The sequence below is a fragment of the Grampus griseus genome, assembly GCF_964374135.1.
Source record: "Grampus griseus genome assembly, chromosome: 7".
Lineage (NCBI taxonomy): Eukaryota > Metazoa > Chordata > Mammalia > Artiodactyla > Delphinidae > Grampus > Grampus griseus.
The window spans coordinates 71684270-71702412 of record NC_139001.1 but is presented as its reverse complement, the minus strand read 5'-3'; the positions used below and the strand labels follow the sequence as shown (position 1 = coordinate 71702412).

General features: G+C 35.0%; 1 protein-coding gene across 1 annotated transcript in view; it reads right to left on the bottom strand.

Moving 5' to 3' along the window:
* Window positions 1-18143, bottom strand: part of BAZ2B (bromodomain adjacent to zinc finger domain 2B) — a 381122-nt gene that overhangs the window by 110662 nt on the left and 252317 nt on the right. The window contains exon 5 of the mRNA XM_082658005.1: window positions 3057-3245. Within this exon, the coding sequence (XP_082514131.1) occupies window positions 3057-3245 (189 nt within the window). The remainder of the gene's footprint in view (window positions 1-3056; window positions 3246-18143) is intronic.

Genomic DNA, 18143 nt, shown 5'->3' with positions numbered 1-18143 from the left:
TCTTCTGCACTGCAGGAAGGCACTGCTAGTGAAATGACACCAATGTATATTCAGCAGTGGCTGAATGATGGGAACTGAACCAAGAATAACTATACAAAACCATAAATCATTTATCTACTGTTTAGATGAAAGAACTGTATGTAGATAGGAAGAAAAACTATGTATTTGGGGCTTGTATTAGCACAGCTGGAATCTGTTGTTATTTATAGGTTTGAAAACTAGGTCCTACATAGCTGATAAAAAAGGAAACTTCAGTTTCCTGAAATATTCATATTATTTAAAATAGAGTCTATAATTAAAGCATTACAGTTGAATGTTCAGACTTTGTAAACAACCCACAAATCGGTAAGGCAGTCAAAGTGTAATAAGACTCAAATATTTTAGACATAATCAAACTCAGAAACAACATAAAAATGTACTTAGAATGTCAATGGTAAATAAGCACACAATAGGGATTAGAAAAAAACACAACTGGAAAATGTGTACATGATAAATAAGGTGACACCATGAGGAAAAATACAAGTAAATAAGATCAATTAAATAAAAAGATGAAAAAGATAGCGCTTCTGATCACAAGCTTCATAAATGTCTAATAATTCATGGGAAATAACAGAATTTTTGACAAGTGATGAGCTTATTTCTCTTCCAAATTTAAGAAAACAAAAAAACAAAATTTAGTCACTCACAAACTAGCTTGTTGATAAAATGAAATATACAAAATAAGAATCACATAAACCAGCACATGATGAATTTCTAAATGTATTCAAGGGCAGTAACTGCATGGTAAAAACATTAATCATATTCAACTGAAAGATTCTAATATTTCAGAGGATATACTGAATCTCAATTTGAACACAGAAGACAGGAGAATTTAAAAATCTTTCAAACTTGATAGTCAGATACTTCATGAAAATTCACGGTAATATAAAAATATAATGATTAAAAACTATAAATGTTTTAAAAGAACTTACCGTGAAATACTATTTCAATATAAAAAACTTTACTATACTAATATCCATTAAGTAATTTGCATGTGTTGATTTAGTCATCTGAAATGTAGACACATTTAGAAGTGGATAATATTTAAAAATAAACTATTTCTCATTTAAAATTCCTAGTAATTTCTTCCTGTGTGTCTTCATCTATTTAGTAGGTGATTTAAAATTTTTGGCATTTTGGTTACCCTTTTGAATAAAACTAATCATAGAAAATGTAAATTTAAGTTATACAAAACGTACAACTTAAACAAATGAGGCCTCTAAAACAAGGTATAGTCTCTGTTCACTTGGCAAAAAGTATGCTTATACAGGCATACTTTTACCACTAAAGACTCTGTCTTGTAATTGTCTGTTTATCTATCTCCTAAAAACTATAAGCAACATAACATATACTATGTTAGTATATTCCTCAGTGCTTGGCCTACTGCACAGAACACAGTAGATGCTCAAAGAACTTTGTATAAGAAATGAATGAGTGAATAGTTTATGTAGGCTAGGGAAGTTATCAGAATTTTTTTCTATACAGTGGAAGTATCAACATTATTGAAGTTGAGATGAGTAACTCTTTACACCTGTTAACCATGTTTTCAGTGCAAAAGATAATTGATTTTAATTATACAATAATTACATTGTGGTTTAGAAATGCTCAAAAGTAATTAATACTTTATATATCAAACTATATCAAATATAATAAACTATGATAAAACAATTTTAAAAATTTAAGATACTAGCAACTATCTATATTACTATTATCTATTTTAATTTTTTATTCAGCAATACTATATTTCAGCAAATACCTATTGAATACTCATCTTGCTAAGCAACCATGCTCAAAACTGACTGAAATAAATTCCTATTAGTATTTTTAAAGCAAATGTCAAGACTTAGTTTAAGACTTTGTTTTAACTTTCTAGCCACATTACTATCTCCTCTCTGAATTAAAGAAATAATATGACTCAAGAAATAGTACTTGAAATATATACTTAGCCAACTTTCCATTCTACATATATAATTCAAACAAGATACTTGTTTCCTTTTAAAGAAACACTCGACAAGAATAAAAACAATGATGGTTACCAATTACATACTAATTAGGTGTGCTAAACACTGCATTCAGCACTAAACATGGCTTATTGCCTTTAATCTTCACAAGAACCCTAAGAGGCAGATACTATTATTATTATTATTGTTATTCTCATTTTTCAGATGAGAAAACTGAGGCTGAGAGGTCGGATTACTTGTTCAATCAAGGTCACACAGCTAAAACGTAACAAAGCCAGATTTAAATTCAGATCTATTTGTCTCTGAATTATGCTCTAATTTTTAAACTACTTTCTATAACAGTAAATCATGCATCCTTAACTAAAATTTATTAAGGTAAAGTTAATCAGGAAACACATTAAAGTTTAGACTTTCAAAATAATATAACAAGAGAAATTACAGCATGTTTGTCTGAATTAAGCTTTAATTGGTGTCTTACTGAACTCCTGAATCCTCATAATCTGTAGAATTTGGGATAATTCTGGTCTTCCTGCCACACAAGTGGTGCAAATCTATGGTTGTTTTAATGAAATATGAAAAAAATAGAAATTTAAGAGCCAAGCTCATCTTACTTATAAATGCAGAGAAATGAGAACTCAAAATAAAAGTGTATTCATTATAAGAACTGGACTGCAGTTTTCCACTGTAAGTTAAATATTTTTTTAAAAAATCAAATAAAGCTGAGAATAATTAATCAAACTCTATACTTCCCATACATATACTTTTCTACTTCAATAAAAAGCATGAGGAAAACCTGGCCTAATTACTCACTTTTGTGGCAGATGCCTATTTTTCTAGCTTAACACTTGAATACCTAGTCAGTTGTGCTGCCACCTAGCACACAGAGTGTTTTATTTTTTTGCACAGGATAAAAAGGACTGAGTTAATTCTTGCACAAGAGCTTTAATATACCAGGCATAATACTATTCTTTTTGTTCAAGTTAATTATCAAACTACTGCTTGAACATTTTCAAGCTTTCCTCCTTTCCTTGAACACTGTTTGTAACAGATGTTTACCTGGAAAAGACGCTAGTTGGGGATGTGCAGCTAAGGCTGTGGGTGTACCAAGTGTCCCCAAACCACCAAATTCTGAATGCCCTGAGCTGGCTGAATGCAGACCAAAGACTGGGTGGCTGACCACTGGGAAGGCACTCGACACTGTGGACAGGTTAAACAGGTGATCCCCAGCTGCTCTGAATAAATGTCCTGGGAGGGAAAAAAACACACTTAAAGTTGTACTAGAAAAAACAGATGAGATTTATCTGATTTCAGCGTTCATAGTGGGTTAAAATTTATAATAATCTATTAAATTTTTATTATACCTTTTTTCTTTTGCATTTCTGTTCTTCAAACCCTGCAGAATGTTTCTAGAAACATGAAAGTACTCTAAAAATAATTAAAACGAATGGTATAACCTTATTTACTTTGAATTTTGAGATTTGAGAATGACGCTTTAAGTACATAACTTTCACTAATTGTAAAGTTTGACCTGCCAAAGTGAGGCAAACTTTCTGCTAATACATGTACATTAATATTTTATCAAAATTTTTTACTCATAAGAAGGAAGATAAAAACATCTAGTTAATAGAAGTTGAAAATCAATAAAATAAATCCAGAATCTGTCACCAATTCATTACTCAAACTGTCATACACTCTAGGCAAAGAGTTCCTAGTTTCCATGTGCCAGAATTGAAGCTATGTTCTCCATCGAACATCTTTTAAGTGAGGAGAGTTGATACCAAAAATGGATTATATTCTAGCCTGATAAGGCAATGTATACGACAGCATAAAGATTTAATAAATAAACTTACTAATTTATTTCTAAATGCATCCGAGGGTGGTTATCAATATAAAAATCATTTTTAAACATTGTGATAGAAAGTTGATATTCAATCCAAATGTGTAGTTTTTCAATCTCTACGTTTACTCTAAAGAGAATCTAGTACTAAGTGTCATAACCCCAAGTTGCAGTGTTATACCATCAAAAATACAACTTATTTTTCATAGTTTGTAGGGATTTGGCAGAAGATTTGTTAATACTTGGAAATCTTCCTTTTACTTCCGGGAAATAATTAAGTTTCCCTGGCTTGATACTGTGAAAACAGAATATCAAAAACCCACACTCCAGGCTATCTTAAGAATTTACTGCATGAAAGCTATTGCGCTCTGTGTTAAAATAAACATAAGGCTTCTTTATTATCCTGTTTATATCAGACCTGACTATGCACTACAATATAGTTTCAATACAATATGTTTAAAGTAAATTAAAAAATACAACTTAAAAATAAGTATATTTTTGTTATCATTTAGTTATCAACAAAATCCCTCCTCTTTGCTTTTTTATTCGCTGAAAACTAAGAGGAAGTCATCAAAGAGGTCACAGTGTACTCTCATTGACTAATATAATCCCTATATTCTTTACTGAAATAACACTATATTTTTCATTGAAGTGGTAACATTTAAATAGATTGTATCAAGTATATCTTACATTAGCCTACAAGGTAAAAAGTTCTGATTGAGGGTTGAGGTCCCACTATAACAAAGCAATAAGTAGATCTCATAGGGAAGATCCTCAAAGTGCCTTTACAAGGAAGGCTCACAAAGAAACTGAGGGAGGAGAACAAGGGAAGGATACAAACTTGAGTATATTTTCTAAGTCAGCCAATCTTAGTTTTTGTTCATCAAAGCCTAAACAGAAAATCTGTGAATTTGGTACTTTTGTGTAATCAGAATTCTAGACTGCAATTAGCACTGAAGTTAATGTAGCAGTGACTTAATACAAAAAGTTTTGTGAGGTAAGCTCAAAACTACACAAACTATTATAAAAATTCAGAACACATTAAAATTATAAAGGGTCAGAAACTGATAGAAATAGTTGCTAGTAAGCAGCATTCTTAGATGTATAGTTAAAACATTAATTTTCTAACTGTGAAGAAATAAATGAGCTTAAACCTTGGAGTCTCATGAACAGAAAACATGAGTAATACCTGAATGAAGTTGTCACTCTTGCAGCAATAATTAAGAATCGATCTTACACAACTTGATAATTTAAAAAGTTCTTTTTTTTAACTCTAAAAAGAGTGATATCTAGAAAGAGCTGAATATAAAATTTCAACAAAATATGAGCTTTATTCACCATAGATTCAAACTGGGGAAAAAAATATAGTCTTGTTCACAGAGTTATATCTATGCCTAGCAAAATTACGAAGAAGCTACCTTACTCTATTTTCTTATTCTTTCTTATAAAACTTTTGAAGATAATTAAAGCATAGAAAGTACTCGAGTGACAACAGAATCGATAGGGCCTATTCCTTGTTGGTAAGAAAAGGTTCACGTCTGTATTTAGTAAAGAATATCAGGCCCACATTATAATGATTACAATGATACCATGCATTATTAAAAACACACATTAGAGATTTTCTTTGCTTTACATGGATAAAGTTATACAACAGAAGAGAAATAATTTCATATTACATTTAATAATCTTTACTAAATTTTGCCTTTATAGCAAGAATATAGAAGTCAGTGATACAAAAGTGTATCTTTCTCATTAAAAGGCTCTGTAATACTACATATAATTTTAGTATTGTTTTTGCCACTGCCTTTAAAAAAAAAGCCAGCTACTAATTCCATGTAAAAACCTTCCAGAATTACTGTTCTTTATTCAACAGTTTCCATAATTCACACATTTCATGAACATATCTATTAAGCACCAGGTGCTACGTTTAGTAATTAGCATACAAGGATGAATAAGACATAATCCCTAGTCTTAAGGAACTCAATGGTTTGAACATAATTGAAATAGTGTAAGACTGTTTTTCATACCACAATGTATAAAACAAGTTAGTTAATATTTTAATATTATAAACTGGTACTGTCACATACAGGACTTAGTAACAGATCCCAAATACCTAAAACAGTGTCTTGTACATAGTAGATATACAATAAATACCTGTTGAGTGAATTGATTACTCATTAAGAGCAGAAGAGGCACATCCATGGGACTGATTCCAAAGGGCTTCATCAGAATAGGAAGTTGTCCTGAATTTTCATATAAACTTGCAAGGATGATTCTTACTAGTTTCCTTTTGCCTTACATGTCACCAACCCTGGGTCCTAATTTTTTTTTTTTTAATTACCATTTGGCCTTTTATTTCTCCTTGATTCCATTTAGGCCACATGTTGGATTTGATCACATAAAATTCTACCACCTCCAAGTTCTTAAATTCTTAAATTTTACTCTAACCATGGTTTCCACATTTCCGTTTCCTTATTTCTCAGCATGACCGTTGGTCTCTCTCAATCTTCTACCAGTCCCTTGACCCTATCTATCTCCTTCCCTCTCAATCCCATCTCGGCATCTCTCCTTGTTAACCTTGAAAGAAAATTCTTACACTTGTATGTCTACTTCCTCCTCACTTCTCAGAATCTTTAATAGCTGTGCCAAGTCCAAGCCTCCCTTCCATTTTGTCTGTAAAGGAACTTAAGTTTTCCTAACCACTAGATTCCATTAATCTTTGCCCTTCTCATTTTTAACCTGTCTCTATAAATCTGGCATTGCTGATTACCTCTTCCTTATTAAAACCCATGTTTATCCTTAAGCTCTGGGTCATGGAATTATTTTGATGTTCTTCTTAACTATATTTTTCCATAATACTACTGTCCACTTTACTGGGTTTTCTTTTTTCTAAATGTAAGATTCTTAAAGATTTTGTCCAACTGTCTCTTTTTTCCTCTTTATATTTTCTTCCTCAGTCATTTCATGGGCTTCCACTATTTTAACTATCACTTCTATGCACATGAATTCTAAACTAGGATTTTAGCTCCCTGAGAGCAAAACTGAATCTCATTCATCTCGGTAATCCCCAATATCTGGCATAATCTGAAATATAACAGGTGCTTAATGAATGTTTCCCACTGTTGTATTTTGGGTCACATTATTTCTTCTTCTTCAGATCCTCCATGCTTATATAACATGCTCTTTGACTTCTTTTGCCTTTTATAACCTTAACTATCCTTTCATAATCATCTCAAAAAAATATTGCCCAAGAAGTATTCCTGAATCTCCCAGACAGATATGTTTTGGACCTCCTTTGAATATTCATGATTATTCACAATCTTTCATCATACCATTACTAGAGTATAAGGTTATAAAGGAAAGAATCATTTCTTAATCATTTTTACTCTGTACAAAACACTGTATAAAGCAAACTGTTAGCAGTTGCAGGGATAATACTTCATAATAATACCTGCTGTGGATAACTCTAAAATGGTAGTTTTCAATTCTTTGTTTCTCTCTTCCTTTAAAAAGCTAGAATAACCAGGAGTCATTTTTAAGTGATAACAATATATCACATTTTTTCTCTGTTCCAATTATAAAAAGCATTCACAATGTTACTAAAAGCTCTTTGGGTAATTAGAAGCTAATTTAATGACATCTATATTGTGGCTTTAATCTTGTTATACAGCAAGAGGGTGCTGTTTCGGTTACACCCTTTGGTTTCATTGCCAGGACAATGCCCTTCGCCTTCTCCAACTGTCTTGAAACTTCAAGCCACTGTTCACAAGGGGATTTTTGATCACAGACTGGAGATGACTCAGTGAACTCTACAACTACATTTACAACAAAGCATATTCTGTATTAACAAAAGAGCAGACTATCTTCTTATAGGAAACAAAAGACAACACAAGCCAAACCAGCTCTATTAGATTTATGACTACAAAAATAAAATTATTTGGATGTTAGCATGCCCTCCTTTTGGAGAAGTAACTTTTTTCTACATTAATATACCTAATATCAGAAGATCCTCCCAAATAAAAACCTGTTATGATTAAAACTCTTCAATTTTGCTCAAAGAACACATTTGCAAACTGATAAATTACATCATAAAATGAAAACAGTTTTAGAACACCATAATTATTCTTTTTTACAGATATTAACATTCAAGCGTAGTTTCAATATTATAGATGCAACTTTTATTAGTTTCCATTTTAACTGACAGGTAACAATGTGCGTGTACTGCATAATGAAAATATATGTCTGTAATGTCTAAATCCTCAACTTACGTTATAGTAAGCTGACTACTTTTTAGCAGAGCTTTTCAGATTGTACTAGCCAATCTATATGTAAGTGATTAAAAGCAGTTACACAAAATGCCAGTGTCTCAGTAGCAATGCACGGTAACTGCAAGTGTCTTTATTAATATTAATGAACTTCACGTAGTGACACAATAAGGGTTTTTCCCTCCCACAAGAACAAAATAATATAAATACTGTACTAATGTCTTGAACCTACACTACCAGTGGACAAATCTCCTATCAATAAGGAAAAGCCCAAATAGCAAATTAAAACAAAATGATTATAAGGAATAAGTATCCTAAAGCATCTAATCTTTTTTAAAAAATCAAGGAGACTGCTTACTATGACAGAATTCTACCTATGCTGTTTTTTTGTGTGCTAAAAATGCCTTTACTTTTTCACTGCTACACAAACTTGTTGCAGCATGTCTTCTAACTCTTATCTCTAGTTCTTTAAACTGTTAGCACATTTTACAGCATTGCAAAATCAGCCTCTAGTATACAACCTGCAAAGTATGGTTAATCATGAAAAATGGTAGCACATTCAAATATAGGTTACAAGAGTACTTTAACACTAGTAATAACCGAGTGTAATAAACAAAGTGAAATTACTGTAAATTAAAGAAATGCTCAAATTATTGGCCCATATATTAAAATTCTTAAATATCTTAATGTTTAAATATTCTGAAACTCAACAATGTACAAATTCTACAAACTTGAACTTTGATTAAAGAACAGAAAGAATTCTATAGCAAATGGTGACAAAATATTCCCCCCAATAATCTTCAATTCATTCCTTTATTCTCATAACTTTTTTAGTAGTTAACCTTTACATTTTAACATTAGAAAAGCATGGTATGGAAATAAAGTCTTTCATTTTATTTTTAAGTATTTGCTTTGAGATTGTTTTAGACTTATAAGAGTTGCAAAAATAGTACAGAGTTCCAACTTCCCCTATGTTAATATCTTATATGATAAAAAATAATTTTCAAAGCCAAGAAGTTAACCCCGATTAATTAACTAAAATAAAGAATTTATTCAGATCTCATTAGTTTTTCCACTAGTGTCATTTTCCTGTGCTAAGATCCAATCTAGGATCTCACATTGCATTTAGTTACTGTGTCTCCTTAATTTTCTCCAATTTGTGACAGTTCCTCAGTCTTGTCTTTCATGACCTTGATACATTAAAGAGTACTAGTCAGGTAGTTTGTAGAATGTATCTCAACGTGAGTTTGTCTGATGCTTTCTCATGATTAGAAGAGGTTAATTAAACATGATTGGGAAGAGTACCCAATGTGTCCTCAGCACAACATATCTGGGGTCTGTGATGTTGCTATATGGTGCTGGTGATATTAACTTTGATCACTCGATTAAGTTAGTATCTGCCAGGATTCAATATAAAGTTACTAATTTCCTTTCAAACAGTCTTTTCATTAGAAAAAAAAAATCATTAAAAGTCTAGGTAGGGCTTCCCTGGTGGCGCAGTGGTTAAGAATCCGCCTGCCATTGCAGGGGACACGGGTTCAAGCCCTGGTCCGGGAAGATCCCACATGCCATGAAGCAACTAAGCCTGTGCGCCACAACTACGGAGCCTGCGCTCTAGAGCTGGTGAGCCACAGCTACTGAGCCCGTGTGCCACAACTACTGAAGCCCACGCGCCTAGAGCCTGTGCTCCGCAGCAAGAGTAGCCCCCGCTCGCCCCAACTTGAGAAAGCCCGCACGCAGCAACGAAGACCCAACACAGCCAAAAAAAAAAAAAAAAAAAAAAAAAAAAAAAGTCTAGGTAGCCTTGGGAACAAAATCTACTACTCTACATAACACTGAACATGGTGAACAAGATTTTGATTCAGTTCAGCCAATATGTATCAATCTTCAGGCAAATGGCTATTCTTCAAAGATAGGAGCAGCTGCTCTTTTGTAAAAAAGCATTTTTGTTAGATCTAATGAAAGAATTTAGAGTTCACAGATTAAAATACTAAAATTACACTATATTTTATATATGTTTCTATATTCAAATATAGATGTACTTTATTTTTATAATGAAATATAAAAAATAACAGTGAAAACAATCTAATTCTAAAATCTTATTTTACTTATGTTTCAATAAAGAAGTCTTAGTTTTCCCATAATGAACAAAAATTACTAAAACCAACTTTGAAAAACACACCTTTCATTGCTACATAAACTTGTTGCAACATGTCTTTAAACTCTTTTCTCTAGTTCTTTAAACGATCAGCATATTTTTACAGCATTGCAAAATCAGCCTCTAGTTTACAACCTGCAAAGTACAGCTACATCAAAAATGGTAGTGCATTAAAATGTGCATTAAAATAAAAGACATATATTAATTTGCTGGGGCTGCCATAACAAAGTACCACAAACTGGGTGACTTAGAACAACAGAAATTTATTGGCTCAGTTCTGGAGCTACAAAAGTCTGAAAGCAGGGTGTGGGCAAGGCCATGCTCCCTCTGAAGGTACTAAGGAAGGATCTGTTCCATCCTTCTCTCCTAACTTTTGGTAACCTCAGGCATTTTTTCCTATGTCTTCACATGGGCTTCTTTCTGTACACATCTCTGTGTCTAAATTCCCCCATTTTAATAAGGATACCAGTCATTTTGGTTTAGCGCTCACCCTAATAACCTCATTTTAACTTGATTACCTCTTTTAAGGACCCAATTTCCAAACAGGTCACATTCTGAGGAACCAGGGATTAAGACTTCAACATATTTTTGTGGGGAGGAAGAAACAATTTTATCCATAACCCTAGGTTCATTTTTAAGATTACTTAGTTGATTTGAAGGCATTACCTTTCTTTAGTAATTTACCTATAAAATTCTAATTAAAACTCTGAAGTTCTACTCATGAAAGTTAGGTAAGGACTCCCCTAGTGGCGCAGTGGTTAAGAATCCGCCTGCCAATGCAAGGGACACGGGTTTGAGCCCTGGTCTGGGAAGATCCCACATACTGTGAAGCAACTAAGCCCATGCACCACAACTACTGAGCCTGCACTCTAGAGCCTGTGAGCCACAACTACTGAACCTGCATGCCACAACTACGGACGCCCGTGCTCCTACAGCCCGTGTTCTACCATGAGAGAAGCCACTGCCATGAGAAGCGCACTCACCGCAAGGAAGAGTAGCCCCTGCTCGCCACAACTAGAGAGAGCCTGCGCACAGCAACGAAGACTCAAAGAAGCCATAAATAAATAAATAAATAATTTTTTTTTTTAAAAGTTAGGTAAAATATATTTCAAAAATACCTGGTGCCTTGTGATCAAACCCTTCATTAAATAAATCTACTGAAAGGCAAAAAAAGCTAGACAGTTGAACATTCCAGGGTCTTTATTTGTGACTTAGAGATATCTAGAATATAGAAAACTAAAAAACAATTATTGTTATAATAGTTCATACTATAATATAAATACTCAAAGAGACTAGAACTTTGGCTTTATATCCAAACCCTCAAGAATAAGCCTATCTCATTCTCTTGACAATTCTCTATTGACTGTAAATGTAAGCTCCATCTTTTAAATAAGAAGTTCTAATTAATAACTTTGTATTTTCAGGGTTTATTTATTCAATGCCTCGTCAGTAAGGTCTGATCTTTTAAGATTCTTTACCCTGTGGCTTATAATGCCCATCTCTAACTAAAATCAGCACAGTTATTTGGTATTACCAGAGCAAAGCATAATACAGCCTAGAAAACTTATTAATTAGAGTAAATTTATCATTTAATTTGCAAGTCCTATTCCTGAGAGTTCACCTCTCCTTCCCTCCCTTTCTTCAACAATTGTTTCTTGAGCATATATTTTGTGCCAGGCACTGACTGGATACATATCAATTAAAAAAACCATATGGTCCCTGCCTTTTAAATGTAGAAGAAGGGACAAATAAGTAAAACAACACCAAATCTATAATTATAAACTGTTAAGAGTATTATGGAGGAAATTACTAGGTGCAAAAACAGGTAATAGTAGAGCAATTACCTAGACACTATGAACAGAGGAGACTTCTCTAATGTCTCAGGACACTTAACCTGAGACAAAGCATGAAAATCAGCCTTATGCAGTTCCTCTAAGACAAAGAGAGAACATGGTTGAGACCCTGAGTTGGGATTCGATCATGGAGGGTATATCAATTAGGTTGAAAAGTACAAAACATCCAGCTCAAAATGGCTAAGTGAAAGGTAAACGTATTGATTCACATAACATACAAGCATTTGGAAAAGGCACACTTCAGATAAAGAAGGTTGGCTGAAAGCTTACTGGGACTTAATTTCTCTTTCGTCTCTTGGCTCTACTTCCTCAGATAGGCCCTTCCTTTTAGGTTTGTGGGACAAAAGGGTATCCTCCCTCACCAGTCCCAGTAAAAATCCTAGAACAGAATCTCTCTGCCTTTGATTAGTCTCATGTGCCTTCCTTAACCAATCACTTAACCATCGTTGTGTGGGAAATATGATGTTTGGACTGGCTAGATTGTATCACGTCACCCCTGGAGTCTCAGGTGAAAATTTTTTTAAAAAAGAAAGTGATTCGTTTTACGGGGGACAACTTCAGGTAATGGTGGAGTAGTAGTGAAGTGGCCACACAAATCATCCACAGAAAATAATTTTAAAAATGTGATTTAAAACAACAACAAGGGACTTCCTGGTGGTCCAGTGGTTAAGACTCCACACCCCCAATGCAGGGACCCCGGGGGTTCAATCCCTGGTCAGGGAACTAGATCCCGCATGCCGCAACTAAGAGCCTGCATGCAGCAACTAAAAGATCCCGCATGCCACAACTAAGACCTGGTGCAGCCAAATAAATATCAAAAAACAACAACAACAAAACTAAAGATACTGCAAAGCATCCAAAAGCAGAGAAAAGTCAGGGGAAGGTTTAATCTAGAAAAAATGGTAACAAGAAGGGGTGAGAAGTGTGACTTTGTGGCTTTCTGGTCTGATACTGCTGTCTAAACCTCACAGCTATAACTCCAGAAAACAGTGGAAGATGAAACAACAGGCTTATCAACTAAAGGTGCCAGAGGTCAGACTCCAGGGCTAAGAAAACATCAGGAAATCAGGAAATTTAAAGGGGAAATCTTGGCAGTGATCAAACCACAGAAAGAAGGAGACTCAAATTCAGAGATTAAACTTTCCAAGTGCCTAGCTAAAAGTACACTGTGCGTGGGGCACCACAACATAGCCAGGAGAGAACGTACAGAAAGTCGGAGCTACACACAGCAGATCTGTTTAAGTTGATGTATTCCTTAATTGAGTGCATACGTTCACCTTGATTAGAAAGGCTGAAGTGTCAGAGAACAGAGTCGAAAGCTGGCAGAGCAGCTGGAAATCAAGGGGTAATCTTAGGAGCAAGGAAACCACAAAGAGAAAGAGAAGCATCTCTGCCACGTAGTTGGCTGACCCAACAACTTTCACAGGCACAGAGGTCGCGACCCACAGGGGGCCAGTCTGCAAAAGTGGCAGTGGGAAGCCAAAAAACAGAGCACATATCATTAGTATGCTTTTTGACCACAATAAAACTAAAATGGACATCAACTGAAACATTTAACATCTAAATGTTAAATTACTGACTTTTAAACAACCGATCAAAGAAGAATTCACAAAGGAAAATAGAAAATATTTTTACTAGAATGATAATGAAATGAAAACTATCAAAATTTGTGGGAGGTGGCTATAGTTGTATTTAAAAGGGAAATTCATAGCATTAAATGCATATATAAGAAAAGGAGAAAGGTCTAACATAAATGATCTAAGTTTTCTCTTCAAGAAATTAGGAGAAAAGATGAGGAAATCCCATCCATGGAAAAACTGAAGGAAATAATAAAGGGCAGAAATCAATGAAACAGAAAACAGAATATCGGGAAAAAAAAATCAATGAAACCAAAATCTAGTTTGTCAAAAAGATTAATAAAAGGAAAAAAGAGCACAAATTATTAATATCAATAATGAAAGAGAAGATATCATTACAAATCCTACAGACATTCAAAGGATAAGGTACTATTTTTAAAATTAATTAATTAATTAATTAATATTTTGGCTGCGTTGGGTCTTCGTTGCTGCGTGCAGGCTTTCTCTAGTTGCGGCGAACAGGAGCCTCTCTGTTGTGGTGCGCGGGCTTCTCATTGCGGTGGCTTCTCTTGTTGTGGAGCATGGGCTCTAGGCGCGCGGACTTCAGTAGTTGTGGCACGTGGGCTCAGTAGTGTGGCTCACGGGTTCTACAGGGGAGGCTCAGTAGTTGTGGCGCACAGGCTTAGTTGCTCTGCAGCATGTGGGATCTTCCCGGACCAGGGCTCGAACCCATGTCCCCTACATTGGCAGGAGGATTCTTAACCATTGCGCCACCAGGGAAGTCCCAGGATAAGGTACTATTTGGAACAACTCTGTACCTGTAAATTCAACGACTTAGAGGAAATGGACAAATTCCTTGAAAGACATCACTAACAAAGCTCACTCACAAAGAAAAAGATAACCTGAATAGTTTTATACTTCTATTTTAAAAGTTGAACTCCTGGGAATTCCCTGGTGGTCCAGTGGTTAGGACTTCATGGTCTCACTGCCGAGGGCCCGGGTTCAATCCCTGGATGGGGAACTAAAAAAAAATCCCACAACCCACACAAGCATGGCCAAAAAAAATGTTGAACTCCTGATTTATTATCCTCAACAACAACATTAAAACAAACAAAAAAACAACAATCTTCCAAGCCCATATGACTTCAGAGTGGATTCTACCAAACTTTTAGAGAAGAAATATTATCAATTTGATACAAACTCTTCCCTAAAAAAGGTTTTTAAGAAGGAAGGACTGGTCAATTGTGTCAATTCTTCCGAGAGGTTGAGTGAGATGAGGACAGAAAAGTGACACTGGTGTGGACTGAGATATACATAAAAGATGAGGAAAAGGATAAAGCACATACAACTATGTATTTTGAGAAGTTTGGTTATAAAGTAAGGGAGAAAACAGAGTAATTGCCAGAAGAGTGTTTGGGGTGAAAGAGGCAAGGGTTTTTGGTGTGTATTATTTTTTACGATGGGAGATACTATGAGCATGCTTTTATACTAATGGACATGATCCAATAAATACAGAAAAATTAATGATACTGTATAGGAGGAACGGAGTCCTTGAAAAGTTTTTTGCAATCTTTAAAAAGAATTGATAGGTATTTGCTTTTGTGACAGTTAAGAGCCATATCGTCTTGAGTTAAGTATTTATTTTATTTGGTTTAACTTATATTATTACATAGAATAGTATACCAAAAGAGATCTGTAGTAAGTATATATGAGCTACTAGATGCACTAATGAAATACTATTTTTTTCAGGAGAAAAGAACCACTGAAGGTGGAATAAAGTTCATGTATAGGTATCAGGAGTTTATTATAATACAAAGGTGGGGAGATATGGCAGGGGGGCTATCACCAGATGAGCTGAAATGGATAGATAACTGGCTCATAATTTAACATGTGCCCCAACCTCCTTTTAGTGTACCTTCCTGTGATGCAGAAGCTGAACAGCTAAAAAGTATATTTACCAGTCTCTCTTGCAGCCAGTATTCTGGATATAATTTAGATTCTGCCAATCAGATGTATTTGGCACTGAGTTAAGCTGTTAGATTGGCAGTACATGAGGTATACTTTTTGCTGGTGCAGATCTAGCAGGCAGCACAGAACAGCCCTGGAGCCTGTTATGTCAGTGGTTCTTGATCACGGGATTGCAACTGAGGTGGTATGATCCATGGAGCCACCAGTTAGCACAATGGTGTCCTGACTGAACTAGAGGTAATTTCCTTAAGCAGGTCAATTCAACAGTAATGCTCTGAAATCACTCATGGGGGTCAGGGGTCAGCTCCTCAATAATTTTATAAGTACCTAATTCCTTGTATTAAATCTTTCTGCTTAAAATAGCATCAGTGGTTTATGATATCTCTAGCTGAACTCACTGATACATCAAACAACAATCTCAACTGGTGATAGTTCCAAAACCAAAAAGCCAATTCAGTCTATCACAACTGGCCTGGTATCTGATAACCATATACTTTTCAAAGTAATATTAAATGAGAGATAAGTGAAATCTCAAAAATATATATGCATAACCTTGGAGGTAGAGGACAATTTCTTAGACAAAAATCATAATCATAAATAAAAATATTGGTAAATCTGCCAACATTAAAATTGGAAGTTCTTTTCATCAAAAGACAATGTAGAATAAAAAAAGACACCATGTGGGAAAAGCTATCTCCCACAAAGATAACTGAAAGAAGGACCAGCATCCAAAATATAAAAAGAACTCACAAATCTATAAGAAAAAGATGCACAACCCAATAGAAATATGCACCAAAGCCCTAAACAATCACTTCAAAAGAGAGGAAAACCCCAAAAGCTATAAACTTATTAAAAGGCACCTTAATGAACACTACTTCATATTCATCGACAAAAATCAAAAAGTCTGGCAATGACAAGTGTCAACATGAATGATAAGCATCAGGAATTATAATACACAGCTGATGAGAAAATAAATTGGTACTACTGGTAAAGTTGAAGACATCTTCAAAACCGTATGCATATGCATCAGGATTCACGTATAATGATGGTCATAACATTGTAACTGGCAAAAGTTGGCAACAACTCTAATATTTACCAAGAGTATTTACATGGATGTACAGTCCATTCAAATGCAACATGCAAAAAGATAAATGACCCTTTTACACTTTAAAACGTATTCTTCCTCCACATTTCTCATTACATCACCCTTCTCCCAGTTATCCAGGTCATGTCAGGGTTTCTCTCTCAATCTCTCTCTCAACATCCCTTTGCCCAAATCCAGTCATTATATCCTATAAGAATCTACTCCCCAAATATCTCTGGAACCTTGTTTCTTTCTCCATCTCCAATAACTCCTTAATTTTGGCCCTTATCATTTCTCACCCAGATAAATTTAAGTACCTTCTAATGGTCTTCTTTGCCTCTAGTCCCATCCTTATTGCAAACTGATGCTCTACATGCTGCTAGCATGCTAGCATTTTCAAAGCATTAAAATCCTTCCACTTGATCAAGTATGAATAAAAATAAAGGTTACAATTTGCTAGGCACCTATTCTATGTCAGGCATTAGCTCATTTATCGTTATAAAATGGGTATCATATTTATTTTATAGATGAGGTACCGAAGTTCAGAAAGGGCTAATGTACCCAAATTCACACAGCTAATAAGTGGACAAGCCAAGATTCAATTTCAGGGCCTTTCAATTGCAAAGTCCTTGCTTTTAGTCAATACATCATTCTGTCTAAACTCTTAAACATGGTGCATGAAGTTCTAAATGATCTGACCTTAACCTACTCCCCAGCTTGATCTCCTGTCCCTCTGTTCCATTTAGCCATAGCAGATACTGGCTACCCATTCTCTCCTTATTCCTTACTAATAACCTCTATTTTCTTCAGGATGGCAATATGCTCAGCTAAAAACTAATTTTCCTGGCCTTCCTTGAAGCTGAGATTACCATTCATATAGTTCCGACAAAAGAGATACTAAGTGGAAATCTCTGGATGGGGTTTCTGGGAAAGCTCTTTAAAAGGGGTCAAAGTAAGCTGGCATACAAATTTTGCCCTCTTCTACTCCACCTTCTTCCTTCCTGGAAAACAGGGCTGTAGGTGGATCAGCCTTCTAAAAGCCATGAGATAAGACACGTGAGCATGAAGGTCCCATACCTCAGAAGACAGGATATAAAATTAGGAGCCCAGGTCTGTGATGGCATCACCCACCTCAGAACTGCGGATCTATGGACTGGTACGTGTATTTGCCATGTGTTCCTATTCATAGTTAATCATTGTCATAACTGACACATACCCTAAGTTGAGGCCTGACTGATCAACTTGCTATTTCCTCAATATACCATGATTTGGCACAGTTCTACAGAGGTAGGCCTGCAATTAAGATACATGTGTGGGGCTTCCCTGGTGGCGCAGTGGTTGAGTGTCCGCCTGCCGATGCAGGGGACATGGGTTCATGCCCCGGCCCGGGAAGATCCCACA